Here is a 17,280-nt window from a genome sequence, read left to right on the forward strand (position 1 = left end):
AACACTGTTAACAAAAAAGGGTAAAAACAGATGACAAATACATTTAAAATCCTAAAATAAAAAGCACATGAATGACAGCTGACACAGTTTACTGCCCATGTGCAAAACACACAAAAAGTAAAAACTTACTTTTTGTTTAATACATTTTAATTCCATCAGTTGCAAATTTATCCAGAAATTCCTTGAAATTCCTGGAACAAAAATCTTGGAATTGTCTAACAACATTTCTACGTGAGCTTAACTATAATGGACATCTCTGTAGGTCAATAATAGGTGAAACTACAGGTGCATAAAAAGCTGCATATAAACTTACCTGTGACACCGGGCACCGAGCCGAACAGTTGAATTTATCCTAACGAGATGTTTCCGATGAACAGGGAGACGAAAGGATGGAGGTTTGACTGTGATGTGAAGCCGCTCAGCATCTGACTGAACATCACAGTCAATCAGAGGGCTTCAGTCTGACTACACCTCGCTCTGCATCTCTCTCTCTCTCCCCGTCACACACTCACACACGCTCTCCGTCTCTTTTCCTTTCAAACACACGGACGATTTACCTCACTCGGCCACTCACACTTAATCCACAGAGTGTTTAACTGTCCTTTGAATTATAAAAACTGCTTTCAGTAAAAGTGAGGAAGAGGGAGTGTTAAAAAATAGCAAACATAAAAGGGACGAGCACAATGACGAATCTAAAAACGAGCACAAATCTTTAATCTAATCTGCAAACTAATGCAGGAACAGGTGGATGTAAAATGGCAACCAACCTCCATGTTACGATTTTTATAAACACCTAGAAGTGGATGAGAAAGAGCAGAAAACAACAGCAAAGCAGGAGAAAGTGAATAAAGTTGAAACACCGGCCTTGTAGTTTGTTGAAGCTGTGAGAGCAGCACCTTTATTTAGAGCAACTTTAGAGCAGATTTGAAGTTTGAGGAGAACAAATCAAGCGTGAATAAATTATATGGTTGCCCCTCTCTCAGCCTGGTTCCCGTAGAGGTCTCTTCCTTTTATAAGGGAGTTCTGCCTTCCCACCATCACCAAGTACGGACCATATAGGAATGTTTGGCTGTTTGGGTTTTCAACGGTCTAAAGTTCAGCCTTGTCTTATTTACAGTGTTAATAAAAGTTACTGTTGGCTGGTTGCCCCACGGGCTCACCACAGCAGGCATATGCATGTTTTTTTCATACATCTCCATTTAAGGCCTCAGTCAGAGACCAGTGGCTGACCCCCTTGCAACCACCATTCCCCAGTTAAACATGCATATTACCTGACTGGTTAGTGAGTGGTTGCTGGAGGTTGAAACAGTTTGCATGGATGATGTCGATTTATCTGCAAACACCAGCCGACTACTAGCCGTGCGGTAGGAAAACATAAAAAAAAAAGTGTAACAAACTGAAAATGGAGACTGTTTATCTTCAACGCTGTGTCTTACTGCTGACAAGCAACACAATTCAAAACAGGCAACTTTTATTTTGACAGGCAAACTTGCTGTTTTTGATCTATGGCTCTGTGGTTCGTTAGTGTTTGCAGACAAATTGGCATCTTCCACGGGGAACTGTGGCAAACTGTGACCAAAGCAATCACAAGGTCTGTGCTGCAACACCATACATGTTTTCTGCAACCATTTTCACTTAACGACAGCCAAAAACCACTTTCTCGTCGATCAGAGTATACACAGTATAGTTAACAGGCAATCACCTTCCAATCTATAGGCCTTTATGTCTAGGCCTTGACTGATTTCTTTGCACATTTACGGAAAACAGAAATCTCTCACTCACAAAAATATTCAGACTAAAAAATGTAGCTACTTACTTATCTAGAAGCTGTCTGAAGTCCATTCATGAACCTTGCAAACAGATCGCTCTTTATGAAAATGATGTCTCTGCATGTCCAGAACGTGAGCTCTGATACTGGAAGCTCTGGTTTCTGTTTGGAGTTGGAGTTCTATTAACAAGTCACATTTTATTCTGCTTATGTAGAAAGCAAAAGTTTCTACTGGCTTGATTTCATTTACATACATTCATTAACAATGGATGTTGAATAAAAAGCAAGGACTCAGATAGCTGCTAGCTAAACCACCCGTGGTTTGTATTCACCTGTGGCTTCTACAGGTGAATACAGCTGATGGGCTCCTAGATTGGTGAAACTTTGGTTTGATACTTGGTTAATTGATGATCTTGATAATCTAGTATTAGCATGGCTGCTCCAGTCTAGTAGCCAAAGTATCCTGTGGCATGAATGCTCCTGATGTGTTCATTGGACTGTTATTGTTAGATAGAGAACATAGTTGAGACATATGGTAAAGTGCTTGTGTTAATTAGACAATGTGAGGTTGTTAAAGGCACTTTTTGCTCAGGTAGATACAAGAACTAGTCCACTTACGATGCAGTAACAACTTTGAGGTGAGCACAGTGCCAACTGGCATGAACAACACTGCTGAATAACTTATGAGGGCTGGTACTTTTATCACAGGATTAATTGAAAAATGCTGGTAGTAAAGCAGCTACTCCTTTGTGTTGAAAGAAGCCATTTGAGAAGAACGTTAACTTTATTAATGCACAGAAAAGGGGGTTGGAATATTCTCTGAACAGTTTCCTGAACGTGACATCAGCCGTCCATTTAATCAACCAATTAATCACCTAAAACGAAACAGGCGTCACTGGACCAATCGCCTCCCTGGCGCACGTTTAAATGTCATATGACAGTGTTGAAGAAAAACACCAGAAGCTGTTGAGAGCAGCATGTAATGGAGAATAGGTCAGATCCAAGTGGGGAACATCTGGAAAGACATCCGATATCTGGACAGTGCATGGAGCCTTAAAAAGGGAGTGTGTGCGTGTTTTAATCAGCAGGCAGTGACGGGTGGAGATTACAGGCTTTAGAGACTTAACTGGCATAAAACAGGGAGGCAGGTAAGGAGAGAACGCACATGCACGCACACGCGCAAGTTCATGAAGGGAAGTTTTTGTGTTGAGCTGAATGATATTCACATAAGCAGTTTCTTAAATACAGAAGCATTTATTGAAATAAAATCAGTAACAATTTCACAGTTTAACACTGCAGACAGACAAAACAAATACAGTTTTAAAAGAGTTAAAGTTGCACTAAAACATTTTGGCTAAAAATATTTTAACCTCACAACCTTTAAAAGTGAAAATGCAAGTTAAATAAAGGTGACCTGTTCTGCTCTATTCCTATATTTAATCGGGGACTCTACTTAAGTAGATCTGCATGATTCAGTTCAAACCAAACCTGAAGAGGAAACATCCACAGCTGTACTGTTAGAAAACAAAGTATTCATAGCTGTCAAAGTCTTTACTTTTACATAGGTCTATGTTATTATTTGAAACCTCAGCCATATTTATTATGAGGGTCTGACGCTGTCATGGAACAGAAAATAAAGGAAAGCAGGAGAGGACCATGAAATCCATGACCAGTTTTAAAAGCAGCGTCCAGCATCTAAATTTCAGTCACAGCTCTGTAGTGTGGTTAAAAGTACTAAATGACCGTCTGTAAGGCAACACAAATGAGGAAAACTAAATTCTGAAGGGTTGATAAACCCAAAAACAGCTGTTCCAAATCTCAATGAAACTAAAACACATCTGGAAAAACTTAATGGAGAGTGGATTTAAGTCATTTTAACTCTTTTTCAATGAAAGCATTGTTTACTCGTCCATACTGAAATAAAATGAAATGTTGGACTGCTGTTTATAGACTGTTTCAGTTAAATATCTGCGAACTCCGGGCCCAGACGAAGAAAGCAGCTCCTTAAATAAAGTCTAGAGGATAAATATGAAAACATTGACTCTTGGATGAGGAAAAATGTGCAAACCAATTTAAAAAGAAGCAGATAACCAAGTTCAAAGTGAGACGAAACAAAAGAGATTATGGTTTTTTTTCACCTGAGAAAAAGTTTGTTCTAACACGTGAAACTCTATGACCAAGATTTGGTATTAAAATCATGTAATCCTGCAAAAAATTAAATATACAAATTACAGTAAAGAAGAAAACACTTTGACTTTTAAGGCAAAACATCCATTTAAAAAGTAAAATGATCAAAAGAAAAAGTGAGCGCACACCGTGTGGCGACAGAACGCTGATCCGTTTATGTGCAGCTGTGCTGGAAACAGCAACGAGTACCTAACATTTGATGCTCCTGAACGCAGTCGTGGCCACTATGGAAGCTTGTTTTCACCACTGAAAAAGACTTTATTAATGAATTGAAAATTAATTGCAAGTCAAAATTTCAGCTCATTAAGAAGTTGAAATTTAAAAATATGCAATTCTAGATTTTGAAATAATAACTTAGAGCTGCCTGTGATGGGTTCTTTTTTTTTGCAGTTATGAAAACGAGCTTCCACAGACCAGAGTTTGTTTCTGTCTTGCAACAGAAGCCAAAAACAATCAAAACAAAAAAAAAAATCAAATCTGCATCGCCCCCTGGAGACTTGGCAGTAGAAAGTCAAACTAAATATCTGGCAATGGTCTTTTTGTGAATGGAAAACTTAAGATGGGAATCAGATGAGCTGAATCAACAAACCCATACTGCACCTGAAATGTTAATTTGTTCAAATGTATGTAATGACTTCTTGCCACAGATACTGAGTTGGAAAGTGCTGTGATAACAACTTCAGGAAAATTGAAATTTTAGGACAAAAAACAAAACAGGAAGATGCGAACATCAGTAACACTTCAAATCAATATTAAAATGAGAAGAGAAACTCGTGGGACCTGGTTTATCTCACATGCTAATGCAGCTGCTTCACTGAATTTTAAACTCATGTAAGAAAATACTGAGTGTTTCTTCTTGAGTTTTTATTTTTTAAATAAACATTTATTTTTGTCTTCAAGTCTTTATTGCCAGGAGAGCAGGTCAGACTCAAACCCTGGCCTCTGCATTTGGTATACGTCCTTTACTCTATATTAGAATAAAAGATTTATAAGGGGTTTACTGCCTGTTTTGATTGTTTGAATTATTAGTAATATGATTATCTACATAATATCCCCCCAAAAGCAAAGATTATTAAAGTTTTAATCATGTTTAGGTGATTTTTCTCATATTTCAGCTTAAAAAGATTTACTCAAATATTTTGCTGATGATTAAAATCATTGATTTCTGTTGACTAATTTACTAAACAAAGTTAAACTGTCACATTTTGATCTCAAACCCAGACGTCCAGCTCTACCAAAACAGTTTGATAATTATTCACTTAAGAGAATAGTTCAGTGAGTGAACACTTAGATCTGCATACAGCTGCATCAGATGCTGAAATAAACTGTTTCTTTACTGCTGAAAATAAATAGAAACCAATTAAAGGAATTCAGGCACTATGAACTCTCCAGCTGCATTATAAACTGTTAACAAAAGCCTAACATAAACGCACCACTACCACCATTAAGTATCCTGTGTCCTGATTGGTCAGACAGGTAGTGACTCAGAGGGGTGGGAGAACAGGGCGGGGCTTCCTAGATGCATAGTGAGAATAATTTTATGATGGCATCTCTGAAAATGAAAGAAGGAGAAAAAAAATGACACATAAAAGCATTGCAGATAAACACAAATGAACAAAACTACGCTGAAAAAAGTCCAGAAAAACTCCACTTTATTTTGCTTCAGTGCTTAAATGATCAGGTTCTGTCAGCAGCTATAATGACAGAGTTTCACACAGGAATACTTTATGGCTCCATTAGTGTTAGTCATAGCTGTAGTGTTTCTTTTATCTATAACAGAAATGGTAACATGATCTAACAGGAATGGTACTGGCTGTGAAAACAAATCTGGAGTTCCACAAAGCTCTATCCAGGGGACACTACTTTTTCCCTCCACACATGCTTCCTTGTAGATCAAATTACAGATGACTACAAAATCTTATTTTGCTGTGTTTCCACTTACAACTACTTATTTATGTAAAATGGCCCGCCACCAGGCTTATGGTTAAAAAGGCTGAATAGGGGTAATTAACCCTTGATGCAGTTTTCTGAACTAAGTAGTTTCTGCCATAACCCCGCATTTCAGCCTTGCGTACAAAACAAAATGACTGTGTGTGCATCAGACATTAGTGATGCATAGAGAAGCTTAACTATCTATGAAGCTGTGTTTGGAAAAAGCCAGAACAGTTATCAAACCACATCTTTGAGATATACTGAGATGCAGTATATCAAAATGCATATTTAAGGGTAGAGGGGAGGAAAGCATTAAAGAGGCTTGTAGAAATGGTTTGGATTAACCTTGCTAATTCAATTTGCCCCATGCTGCATTTTGTTAGAGACATGATAATTGCAAGTGGGTTTAAATCTAGCTTAACAAAAAAAAAAAAAAAAACATGGGTAATTACCACTGTTAAGTCGAGTATACAGAAAGGAAACATTGTTTTTAAACAGGGTACAGGCTGCACATAAATATGACCTGCATTTACTTAATAGCGAGCATGAAAACTGAAATTTTAAATACGAACCTGACATACAGAACCAAATGGTTGCAAACAACCTCGCTTCACCCTGGATCAGGATTTTAACGTTGATCAGAACTTTATGGAAAAGGTCTTTTGCTCCATGAGAAAAAACAAATCTCATGGACCTGCACTTACAAAATTCCTTGAAAATCTGGTGAAGTCCTGAATTTTCAGGCAAACTGAACATGTGTTTGACACCATGCAGTTTGCTTATACACCACATACAAGAGTAATATCCTGCCTCTGTGACAGAACTTAACTTTCTAACAGTTGGAGGAAAAATGGGTTCGTGTTTGACTTCAGCAACATATTTTAATCAGATATTTTTTTAGAATAATTTGACATGAATAGAAATATTGTGTGCAGGTCTTGAGTTTTTAAACTAAGGCCTCAGCCAAGCAGGCTTGAAATGTCTGACATGCAGACATTTCTGGCATTAAAAACCTCAATATGGTTGCTTTGATTGCTAGCATATTGCTGCAATTGCCCACAGCTTGCATGGTAAATGGACTGGTTCTTATAAATCGCTTTTCTAATCTGCTTGAGCTTTGAAATCATTTTATACAACTTGTATAAATTACCCATTGAGACACACATTTATACACAGTATCTTGCCCAAGGATCCTTTGGCATGCAGACTGGAGCAGCCAGAAATCGAACTACCAACCTTCCAAGTGGTAGCTCTACCTTGCATGCCAGCGCCAGTGCAAATGAAAGATTGAAAGTGAGCCATCTACATCTTCAGTTTCAAAGCAAAAGTTGTACTTTTCCAAATGTCTTAATTGCAACTTTTACTTTTAAGGGGAATGGTCTCCATTTTGAGTTTGCATCGCAGTTCTCTCGTTTCACTACTTCTGCTTCACTGTATGACTTTGTACAGGGAGTTTCATAAGGTTTATAAAGTTCAGAGTAACACGGCATAAAAACAACTTTGTTCCGGTAGCCGTGAATCAGAGGAACAAATTACAGCTTTTATACACTTCATGATAGAGTGTGGATTATTTATTATTCATTCTTCTTCATTATGTTATGCTTATCTGTCGTTTGAAAATGGATGACTCACCTACTGCAGACAAAGTGTATGTGCAGGCACAAACACAGTAATCTGAACCTGAAATATTATCATGGCTATTATCAACCTATAAGTGTCCGGTGCTTTGAATGCTCAGTAAGAGCAGAAAGTTAAATTAAAAACTATCTTTTAACCAACCTCGTGCTTATGATGGGAAATTACAGTCAAATCAAAGCCTATCACGTTAACAAAGCGTCTATATATCAAAGATCTTTCCGCAGAAAGGTCAGCTACTGTAAAAAACTTGCTAGGAAACATTTCTACAATCAGAAATTTCACAGCAGCACATGTGTATGTAGTACAAGTTATTCACTTTAAAGGTTAATACTTTTTTTATGCCTTCGAACAAGCAAGACTAAAACCAAACCGCCCGTCGCCATCATGTTTTTATCTCCCGAGGAAACGCACACTAGTGAGATCAGGTGTGTTTGTCTTACCTGGCGAATGGGATGTATGAGAGGCCGTACCTGTGGGATACAGCAGCAGCAGTCAGAGAGGTAACAAACAGTAACACGTGTGTGTGTGTGTGTGTGTGTGTGTGTGTGTGTGTGTGTGTGTTTTCTACCAGGTGAAGGCCAGAAACTGCAGGATACAGAAGAGCAGAGCGAGGCCGTTGTTCTTCCACTGCAGAGACACAACAACACGAATCAAACACAAAAACAACACAACACGACTCGCTGCATCCAAACGTTTCATCGCAGTTTGTTTCTCACCCAGAACGCAGCACAGAGCGTCAGCACCAGACACACCTGCAGAGAGAGACAGTTTCACTCAGGTGGAGCTTACAGGTGAGTTTCAGCTACCTGTCGTTCATCAGGACGTCACGTGGCTTTTCCTGTAAATTCCTGTAAACTCAGTTTTTGGAGCATGTTTGGACAAATTATGAGAGAAATCCGCTTTATTAACATTGACAAAGCAAAAATGATTCACTCCGTGATTAAAAGATTGAATTGATCTTCATCATCTTCAGCTGTAACTTCATCTTCAGCCTTAACCTGGATACAGAGATTAGACACTTTAAACTAGATTTCATCCACAGTTAAATTTGCCAACGCAACACAAATGCAAAAAACCCCCAAAAAAACCAAAAAACAGATGAAAGCTACTTTAAGCTGCTCCCAGATTCACAGCAGGTAGATCCACATGTTTGATTTACTGAATAAACCTTATGGGATATGCCTCTCAGCCCACAATTGAACTACCTGTATATGTAAACTACTACACTACAGACCCACTAGAAACCTTAGACACACATAAATAAGGTAAATGCAAATGTGGATAAAAAAAAATGACTGAAATGTAAAAGTTATACAGAGAGGATTATTTTATTTTATTTTTTAAATAGGAAACCTGTTTTTATGCCCTCTACCTCTCACATTAGTCACACTGGTCAGGTTTTTATTTATCATTGTTTTAATGGTGTTTATTTTTGATTGGTTTTGTTGACTGATTTCACTGTGTTCTAAAATACTCCTGAACAAAAACTAGACTGGACTTCCCACAACCTCGGCACTGACTGGGGACCAGTTCATCTATAGCGCCAAGAATCAGTATCGGGCTTGAAATCCTACCATCGTGACAATCCTAGCTGGACCCCTGCTGTTTGTGTGTTCAGTTTCTTCCATCACTGTGTATTTGAGAAATTGCTCTAATTAAATCAACATGAGGACAGAATAATGAACATCTGGACTTCTTTAAGCTTCGTGAAGATGTCTCAACTTTCATCCAAGAGCTGAAGAAGCTTCTTGGATGAGAGGTGAAATCTACATGAAGCTTAAGTGAGTCCAGTAGCTTTCTTTTCAAGCTCCTTAGACTACCTTGATCTGGATGACTGAGAAACTTACAGACAATAATGAAAAGTTATTTGTTCTCACCAGCATGATGACGGTGGCGAGCACTCGCTCTTTAGCCCACATGGTCTTCAGCTGCCGGCACGGACCCATCAGGAACATGGTGCTGAAAAAGAAAAAGATTTCGTCAGTCAAAGCTCTGATTTCTACCACTAGAGGACGACGTTTCCCTTCATAAAAACACTGAAGTCAATACCGGCCCTCAGTGATGATGGGTAGTGTAGTATCAGGTTAGGTCTGCTTATTACCTGGACAGAGCGCAGATGTTTCCCAGACTGTAGAGGACAGCGAACACAGCGAGACCAAAGCCAGGGACCCACAACAAGCAGGTACCCTGATAAAGGAAAACAGGAAGTCACCACAGCAAATCTTTTGTCATAGAAACAGTAAACACAGTCCAGGAGTGTCTTTTACTCACCAGGATGGAGCACACGACTCCTAAAACGAAGCAGATCAGGAAACCCTTCACCCGTGTCCCCCAGGACAGCGTCGATGCCTGATTGGCTCTCTGCACAGAATTTGTCGTCATTAGCATCATGATGATCTCACAGACTAAATGTTTGCTATTGATGTTTATTTTTTAGTTGGTGACTTTAGTATTAAAGGAGTTTAAATTGAAGATTGTATATTGACTCAGAATTCATGAAATTGACATTAAGAGTCTTTAGGTTATTCTTCTTTGTGTCAAAGGCAAGTAACTAAAAGCTTTAAAGTGAATGAAGACTAATAACAGCTGTTACTATTGTGACATTAAAGTGTAATATCTCAGAAACATTGTTCAACTAACATTTACTCTTCTTCAGTTAACCAAATTTAAACGGTTTTAGCACTTGTTTAGTGCAGGCGAGTCTAACACGGCACCAAAGCGTCCGATTCGACCCACTGGACGCTCATTCATCACTCCAGCTTTTCAATAAAAAGCACTTTTGTTCATTTTGTGGCGATGCTTGATGGAAATGTTTGGCAAGTTCAAACCACAAAACCACCACTAAAAAAAACAACTGAGGTAAAATAACATTGCCTTATTGGATAAAACAGACAAATTTTACCTGTTACTTAATTATTCAGCGAATCACAAATCTTAAAAAAATTGCAATAATATTGTATCGCAGGATTCCTGTTGATTCCCACCTTTAGTACCTGGGTTTAAAATCTCAGTTTTTCCACCTTTGCTGAATCTGAAAAGGGAAAGTGACTCTTCACTAATCCTTTCAACTATTAATTTAAAAGATGATTAAGTGGGGAGGGTGTGGGAAAATGTGACACTTTAAACAGCTGCATATATTGACAATAGACAATAGAGTGTGGGAAACTGAGCTGTTTTAATTCTCAGGCCGTCAGGTGGATGAGGTGACAGGTGTCTTACTCTAATTTAAGGTTAGAGATTTTTTAAATCCTGGTTATGGTTCATGTGAGCGTGAGCAGAAACTTCCATATACTCTTTAATGAGGGAGGTCTGTTGTATTTGAGCTTATGTGGCCTAACAGTTAAAATGAGTGTGACAGCCCTGGTTCATGACAGCAGTGGTAGTCTATCCAACAGATGTCAATTTGATGATAATAAAAACACAATCCCGCCCCGAAATGCACATTTGCGAGCCTCTAAGTATTTCAAATGTGGAAGTTATTAATGCATTGACTTCCTTAAGTTACAACTGTCAAAGTTATTAACTATCAAAAGTAACTTTATTGCCTTACTTCTAGTGCAGTTTTATGATTTGTGCAGAGGTTAAACAGAAAGAAGCAGTAGTTTCGCCTGAATTAACTATACTTTACATGAACATTTGCTTTTATCTTATAACACCAAGTATGCCGAATTAAACACTATAGGTTCCTCTTCGTTATATATATTATCCATGTAATGATATCTATCTGAGAATAACCGGGACATTGAAGGAAAATTAAAATCGGTTCACTTCTCAGCCATGTTCTGCAGCGTGTTACTTTCTAAAAGCGCTTTTACGAAGGTTTACTCTGGATGAACATCACACATAATGTTTTCCCCTGGAGGTCCAAGTCACACTGGATCTAAAAGTACCATTTTGAAGTCTGTGAGTTCACACCTGGCTGAGTTATATCTGCAGATTCTGGCACTACGTCCGTTTTAACAGGTTAATTTAGCGAAACCAGCTAACCGGCTAAAAACAACATCACCTCCAGTATGCCGCTCCCATCTGCGTTCCCATCATCCTGCCCGCTCAAAACCTTCTTCAATTTATCCATGAACTCCTTTTGTTCTTCAATAAAGGCGATAAAACGCTTCTAAAATTTCCAGAAGCTTCCCAAGCGCTGGAAGTTTCAGGTGTTTTGGGGCGGTGAAGTTACACCGAAGAGAAGAGCACATCAACAGGTGCAGCACTTCCGCCTGCAGTACCGCCCCTGGCCACAATGCACACAAAGGAGGCGCTGTTTCCTTCAGTTCATTTATTGGTAGAGCTCGTTCAAAATTGATTACAGAGATAACTGAGTGATTATCCGCAAATAAAATATAGGAATATTCACACCAAAAGACAAATGAAATGATAAAATATAGAACAAGAAAAAAACAAATAAAAACAGAGCATAACAGACTAGCAGAAGAAACTATAATTAATTTTAGAAATAAAAAAACCCCAAACTTTTTCTAAGACTGAGAATTTGTTATGTCTGCACCATATTTTTCTCCTCGGACACAATTACATTTTATTTTAAAGTCATTACTGATTACTGTTAAAGTTGCCATAAAAAGAAGACAAAAAGAAAAAAACATACATGAGGTTATTTTGGTTGTTCTCCAGCTTCAGCGCTGGTCCTTTACTATATGACTTATTTGTATCACACTGAGACGATATGGGTGTTAAAACAGGGAATACACTCCCTTATTCTCAGGATAACCTGGTTGTTGAAGCCAGTGTGGCTCAAAATGGAGACAAATAAAAGACAGAGGATGTTTCCTTATATAAATACTGAGTGCTAATCTTTTTGTCTTTTAATCTATTAAATAACGTTTTGCGTCAAAAGTCAGGCTCCTCTTCTGATAATATTCTGAAAGACAATGATAAATTCACTGGGCTCTAATAAAGCGGTTATCCAATAAAGTCCAGTTTAACTGACATTTTTCTTGGTGATGTTAGGGGATTGTGACCCTGCTGGAGCTCCAGTAAGATGGCTGTGGCATGGACACCTGAACGTGACATGTTGGACAGCACTGTTTCCTCCACAACCACTCCTCGATACACTGAGGAGAGAGAAGGCATGAGAGAGTACGTTACCATCATGGAGTCCTGGAGCACCAGCATGTAGAGGAACAAGACCATTGAGTCAAAAAGATGTCTTTGTAGTGGTTGCATCTTTTTCTCACTAATGAATGGCCTAAAATGTCTCAGAGGAAGACTGGACTAACATGTCTTTCATTTCTTACAAATCTTAAAAAGGGGGAAATCAAACTTGTTTTAAACCTATTTTAGTGACTCTGCAGTCATCTACTTGACCTCTTCAGTGTCATCCACCTTAGACAGGGCCTTCATTAGACCTCTATAACCCTCCAGGGTCCATCTGTCTGTGCTGAGTTTACTTGTGACCCGTCTATGGTTGCCCAACTTTTAACGCAAGAAAAGGTTTATGTGTTGATGTTGTTGCTGGTATGTGCTACCTCTTTGTGGAAGGTGTGTGTGCACTGTAGCTCTCTGGTGCCGCCAGCGCCGTTATTTAAGTCGTTATGACAGATCAGACACACACTATAAGCATCGCTCTGGAACACACAAACAATTAAAGTCACAAAGAGCCTAAAAACACAATTTAATTTTGTCTTATAAAAATCGGGAAGTGCGTCTACACACCAGCGACATGACGTTACGTCTTCTGAACTGTCCCCGCCTCTCAGGTGGCACAACCTCGGGGATTGTGGTTATGAGAGATTGCCTGCGCTCTGAGGTGGGCACAGCGGCCTCCATAGGTGATGGAAGAAGGCGGCGGGAGGAAGAGCGACGCAACAAAACCCTCGCCGTCACCGGAGCCTGAGTGGACGAGTGGAGACGAGACAGCTGCATGGCCGACAGAGTGGACTGAAGACAAAAGATCAATTAATCAATCAAACTTGATGCAGGGAGCATAAACGCTAAATGCAATTCAAAGTAATTTACAGGCACAAAATGCTGAATACGAACTGCAAATATAGTATATAAGATCATAAAGCAAATTAAGGAGAAAAATATGACTAATAAAGTTAAAAAGTACACATTAAAGTCAATACTCACTATACAAAACTGAAGGATGATTTAAAAAACTGAAATGTCAGTGGACTGCTTATAATAAACATTTAACTCATTACTCTCTGTAAATATTTGCCTTCCTTCTTTCACACAGTTTTATTTCTTTGTTTCTAATTTTTTTCTGCCGTTAAAAAAAGTCTTGAACAAACAAAAGACTCACTGATCCAGTTATCCCATTAACAAAAAACAAACAAGAACATGTACCTAAAAGCTCCATTAGCACCTCTGGGAGTCTTTACTTCCCCTATAACCAAACTGCAAAGCTGAAGCTTAGAAAACAGTAAACAAGACATTGGTTTATGGATGACAGAGTGTTCATGAGCTGTGAACACCCTGAAGACTGAAAGTATGACTGATATAAACTGATACAACTGGTTTGTAATGGTAACTGCATTAAAACGGGCACCATTTTCTCCTGATCATCCTTCACTACAATGTTATGAAAAAAGGAAAGAGCTAGATGATAAAGTCTTGAAACAAGATATCCATCAGTCTCCTACTCGCTAGCCACCTCCTCCAGGACCTCTGAGGGGGGAGCAAGGTGAATCCAAGACAACTCGAGGACAGACCATCTCCAACTTCTTTCTTCTGGTTGCAAATACCTGAATCCCCTCACCTATGAGGCGTCCAGGATGCATCATAACTCGATGTCCAAACTACCTCAACTGGCTTCTTTCAGTGTGCAGGAGTAGCAGCTCTGCTCTGATCCCCTGTCTCAAAGGGAGACCACAGCCATCAAAGGGAACTCGTATCTTCTGCTTCTATGTGAGATCTGATTCTTTTAACTCTTTTTTTAACTGCAACAGACAAATACAGTGCCACCTCAGTGCAGACACTGCACCAATCTGACTGTCAATCACGTGCTCCTCTCTTCCCTGACTTGTAAACAAACCCTGATATAAACTCCTTCACTTTGGGCAGCAGCTCACACCCAATCCATAGTCGGAACCCATTATAACACATTATTGTGAACTCACGGTCCCTCCAAGAGAAGGATGAAGTCACTTTGATTACTGGCAAAATTTATCTCTCTAAAAATTATTGAGATACATGATGATACATCAAGACACACGTTTCACGATATTCCAACAACATGAGTAGGGTTATCTTGCACTGGATTACAAATTTCTAGAAGTTGTTTGTGACATTAACCCAAAAAAAGCACAGACAATGTAACCACAGTTAAATTACCACACTGGTTAAAGGGCAGACATTCTTAATGCATCATCGGTTGCCATCCACTGGAATCTAAGCGCAAGCCCGGCACATTTTCAATTCCAGAGTCCTATGATGCTCTCTTCCAGTTATTTTTCTTGTGATATGTGATTGTTGTATTTTTCAGGGTAAATTATATAGTGGTGCAGAAAAGTAAATGGCTGTGTTTACCTTGTGGGATGGACATGAAAGGTCTCCATGCTTGTCTGTTGGGTTTTTCTGGTAGCAGGCTAAGGATTTGTTCAAGTTGGAGGCAAATTAGATTAATTATTAGGTTCCTGCCAGGTACTCTGATAGTAGCTCTATGGATTCTGGATACAGTCTGAATACATCAAAAAATAGACCTCAGCTGGGAAGCTAAGGCTTAAGTAATGTTTGCCAGATATCATCCCAAGTTGTTCTTACCCAGTGTGCTCTGGGACTGCCACCAGGAGCATCAGATGCCCACACCAGTTTTCAGACTGAACTTCTTCTGGTAGCCTGAGCACTATATCTTATCTTTGAAAGCAAGACCAAAGACTGCATCAAAAAAACTCTTTGGCTCCAAGAATTTCCCAAATTCCCAAATGCCTGTGGACAAGATATTGCAATGCATGAATTCAAATCTCATTACCTTCCCCATCATGGCAAGACGGGAAGCAGGTCATGCACAAGTTAAAAGGAGCGACTGACCACTGTATCCCAATTAGACCGAGTATCCACACAGCCAGATGGCCATGACCGTCTGGACTAAATGACTCTTCCTGAATGATAAAGGAAATGAACTTTTTCTTGACCTTGAAGACAGCACTTGACAAAATGAACAAAATCTCAACAAACAACCTATTACTGTCTGCTCTTGAGCTTAGGACTGTATCACTAAGGAATGTTTCCAATTTTTAAGTATTTGAAGAACTTCTTGTGCTTAAGTTCCTGTGATTGACGACTTGTCCACAACAACATTTGAATCTTGACTATGGCTCAGCATATCAAAGAAGGCAAGCATTAATGACTACCCCTCCCTTTGACCACACACTACTGCACTTTACAGTTGGTCTGGAGTTGTACAGTTACTGGTGTTCTTACCGGACATGGCAGTGATGCTCGGCGGCCCGACTTTACCGCTGCCGGAGGCTCTGGGCTGCTTCTGCTTTTAAGTCTTCCTCCCTCTGACTCGTCATCTTCATCTTCTTCCTCTCCTACTTTACTCTGCTGTTCCCCTCCCCGGTACCGCTGCATCCAAGCGTTGAAAATCCTGGCATCTTCCTCATCATCATCCTCTTCCTCCTCATCCTCCTCCTGTTCCTTATCCTCTGCTGTTAGAGCAAATGGGTCCTCGGGGTCCGAAAATACTTCAGCTTCTTCTCTGTCAGGATCCATTACGAGGATATGTATGTTTACCCTTGTGGTGCAGAACACTACAGCAGCAACAAACAGACTGTTTCCTGATAAAACTGTGGTGTAAATCGTGAAAAAGCTACAAGCACACTTTGTTAAAAGCTACAATAAATTATTTCAATGAAGAAACAAGAAACACAGCGGCTCATTTCCAGCATTTGGCAACCAGACGGCCATAGAGGAGGCCAGCAGGAGCCGAGGAGCCTCCAAGGATCAGGCCTGACTGTCGACCTTTCTCCACCCCCCGCAGATCCATCCGAAGTCCACACAAAGTCCGGCCTCCAGCTCTTCCACATTCACTGCTGGTATTGTTTGTGTTTTCTGTATTTCGAGCGTCTCTTTGCTCTCTGTGCTGCTCTGGCCTGAAGCCTGTTAATCCAGCTACTGAAATCCAGGAGAGAGAGCAGGGAGATTACTGGACAGGCTTACAGGATCTGTGTCACTTCACTGCACCCCAGCTCTTTATTGATTAATGGTGTAATCAATCTGATAAATGTTGGAAACCAACACCAGCCCTGTGTGTTTTATTTTGGCTTAAAATAAATTCTAATTAACAATATAATATTTTATAACAAATATTTAAGATGGAACATCCTGCACCTTTATCAATGTACTAAAATGTATTTAAATATATATTTTAAATAACTGAAAATGCCTCATATCAGTATTCATATCAGTATTTAAACATTAATTGTAATATTTATTTAAATTACAAACAATTTCAACTAATGATTTTTTTTAATTGTTAACATTTTTTCTTTAAAATAATTATCAATATCAGATTTTGGATTTTAGTTAATTGATACAATTTTGTCCTAATCATGATTTTTGCTCTCTAACTCTTTATAGAATTAAATACAATCATATTAAATAAATAAAGTTTCTCAACTTGTTCAGGAGTGAACCTGCTGAGGAGGTAAAACGAGGATAAACTCTATTCTTAAGCACAAATAATGACCTTTGAGCCACACCTGTTCCACTCACCTGGATCACCGACGAAAATAAACCCCACTTCTACGCACGCGTGCACCGGACGTGTTTCTTTGGCTTTTCAAAAAAGG

General features: G+C 39.2%; 2 protein-coding genes across 2 annotated transcripts; both read right to left on the reverse strand.

Annotated features, from left to right (window-relative positions):
- Window positions 1-3,011: 3,011 nt before the first annotated feature.
- LOC146680740 (vesicle transport protein SFT2B-like) lies at window positions 3,012-11,745 on the reverse strand. The gene is made up of 8 exons (XM_085448906.1): window positions 11,532-11,745; window positions 9,797-9,886; window positions 9,627-9,712; window positions 9,403-9,484; window positions 8,242-8,277; window positions 8,094-8,152; window positions 7,966-7,995; window positions 3,012-5,507 (listed from the first exon to the last, which is right to left on the reverse strand). The coding sequence occupies exons 1-8, from the start codon at window positions 11,598-11,600 to the stop codon at window positions 5,471-5,473; spliced, it is 489 nt and encodes a 162-aa protein (XP_085305032.1). The 5' UTR covers window positions 11,601-11,745; the 3' UTR covers window positions 3,012-5,470.
- A 58-nt stretch (window positions 11,746-11,803) lies between these two features.
- LOC146680741 (uncharacterized) lies at window positions 11,804-17,279 on the reverse strand. Its single transcript, XM_085449578.1, has 5 exons — window positions 17,204-17,279; window positions 15,908-16,603; window positions 13,196-13,420; window positions 13,009-13,107; window positions 11,804-12,594 (listed from the first exon to the last, which is right to left on the reverse strand). The coding sequence occupies exons 2-5, from the start codon at window positions 16,199-16,201 to the stop codon at window positions 12,487-12,489; spliced, it is 726 nt and encodes a 241-aa protein (XP_085305704.1). The 5' UTR covers window positions 16,202-16,603; window positions 17,204-17,279; the 3' UTR covers window positions 11,804-12,486.
- Between the last annotated feature and the right edge of the window lies 1 nt (window position 17,280).

The sequence above is a fragment of the Copadichromis virginalis genome, linkage group LG23, assembly GCF_057382275.1.
Source record: "Copadichromis virginalis isolate Kocher_CV1m ecotype Utaka linkage group LG23, C_Virginalis_male_GT1.1, whole genome shotgun sequence".
Taxonomy (NCBI): domain Eukaryota; kingdom Metazoa; phylum Chordata; class Actinopteri; order Cichliformes; family Cichlidae; genus Copadichromis; species Copadichromis virginalis.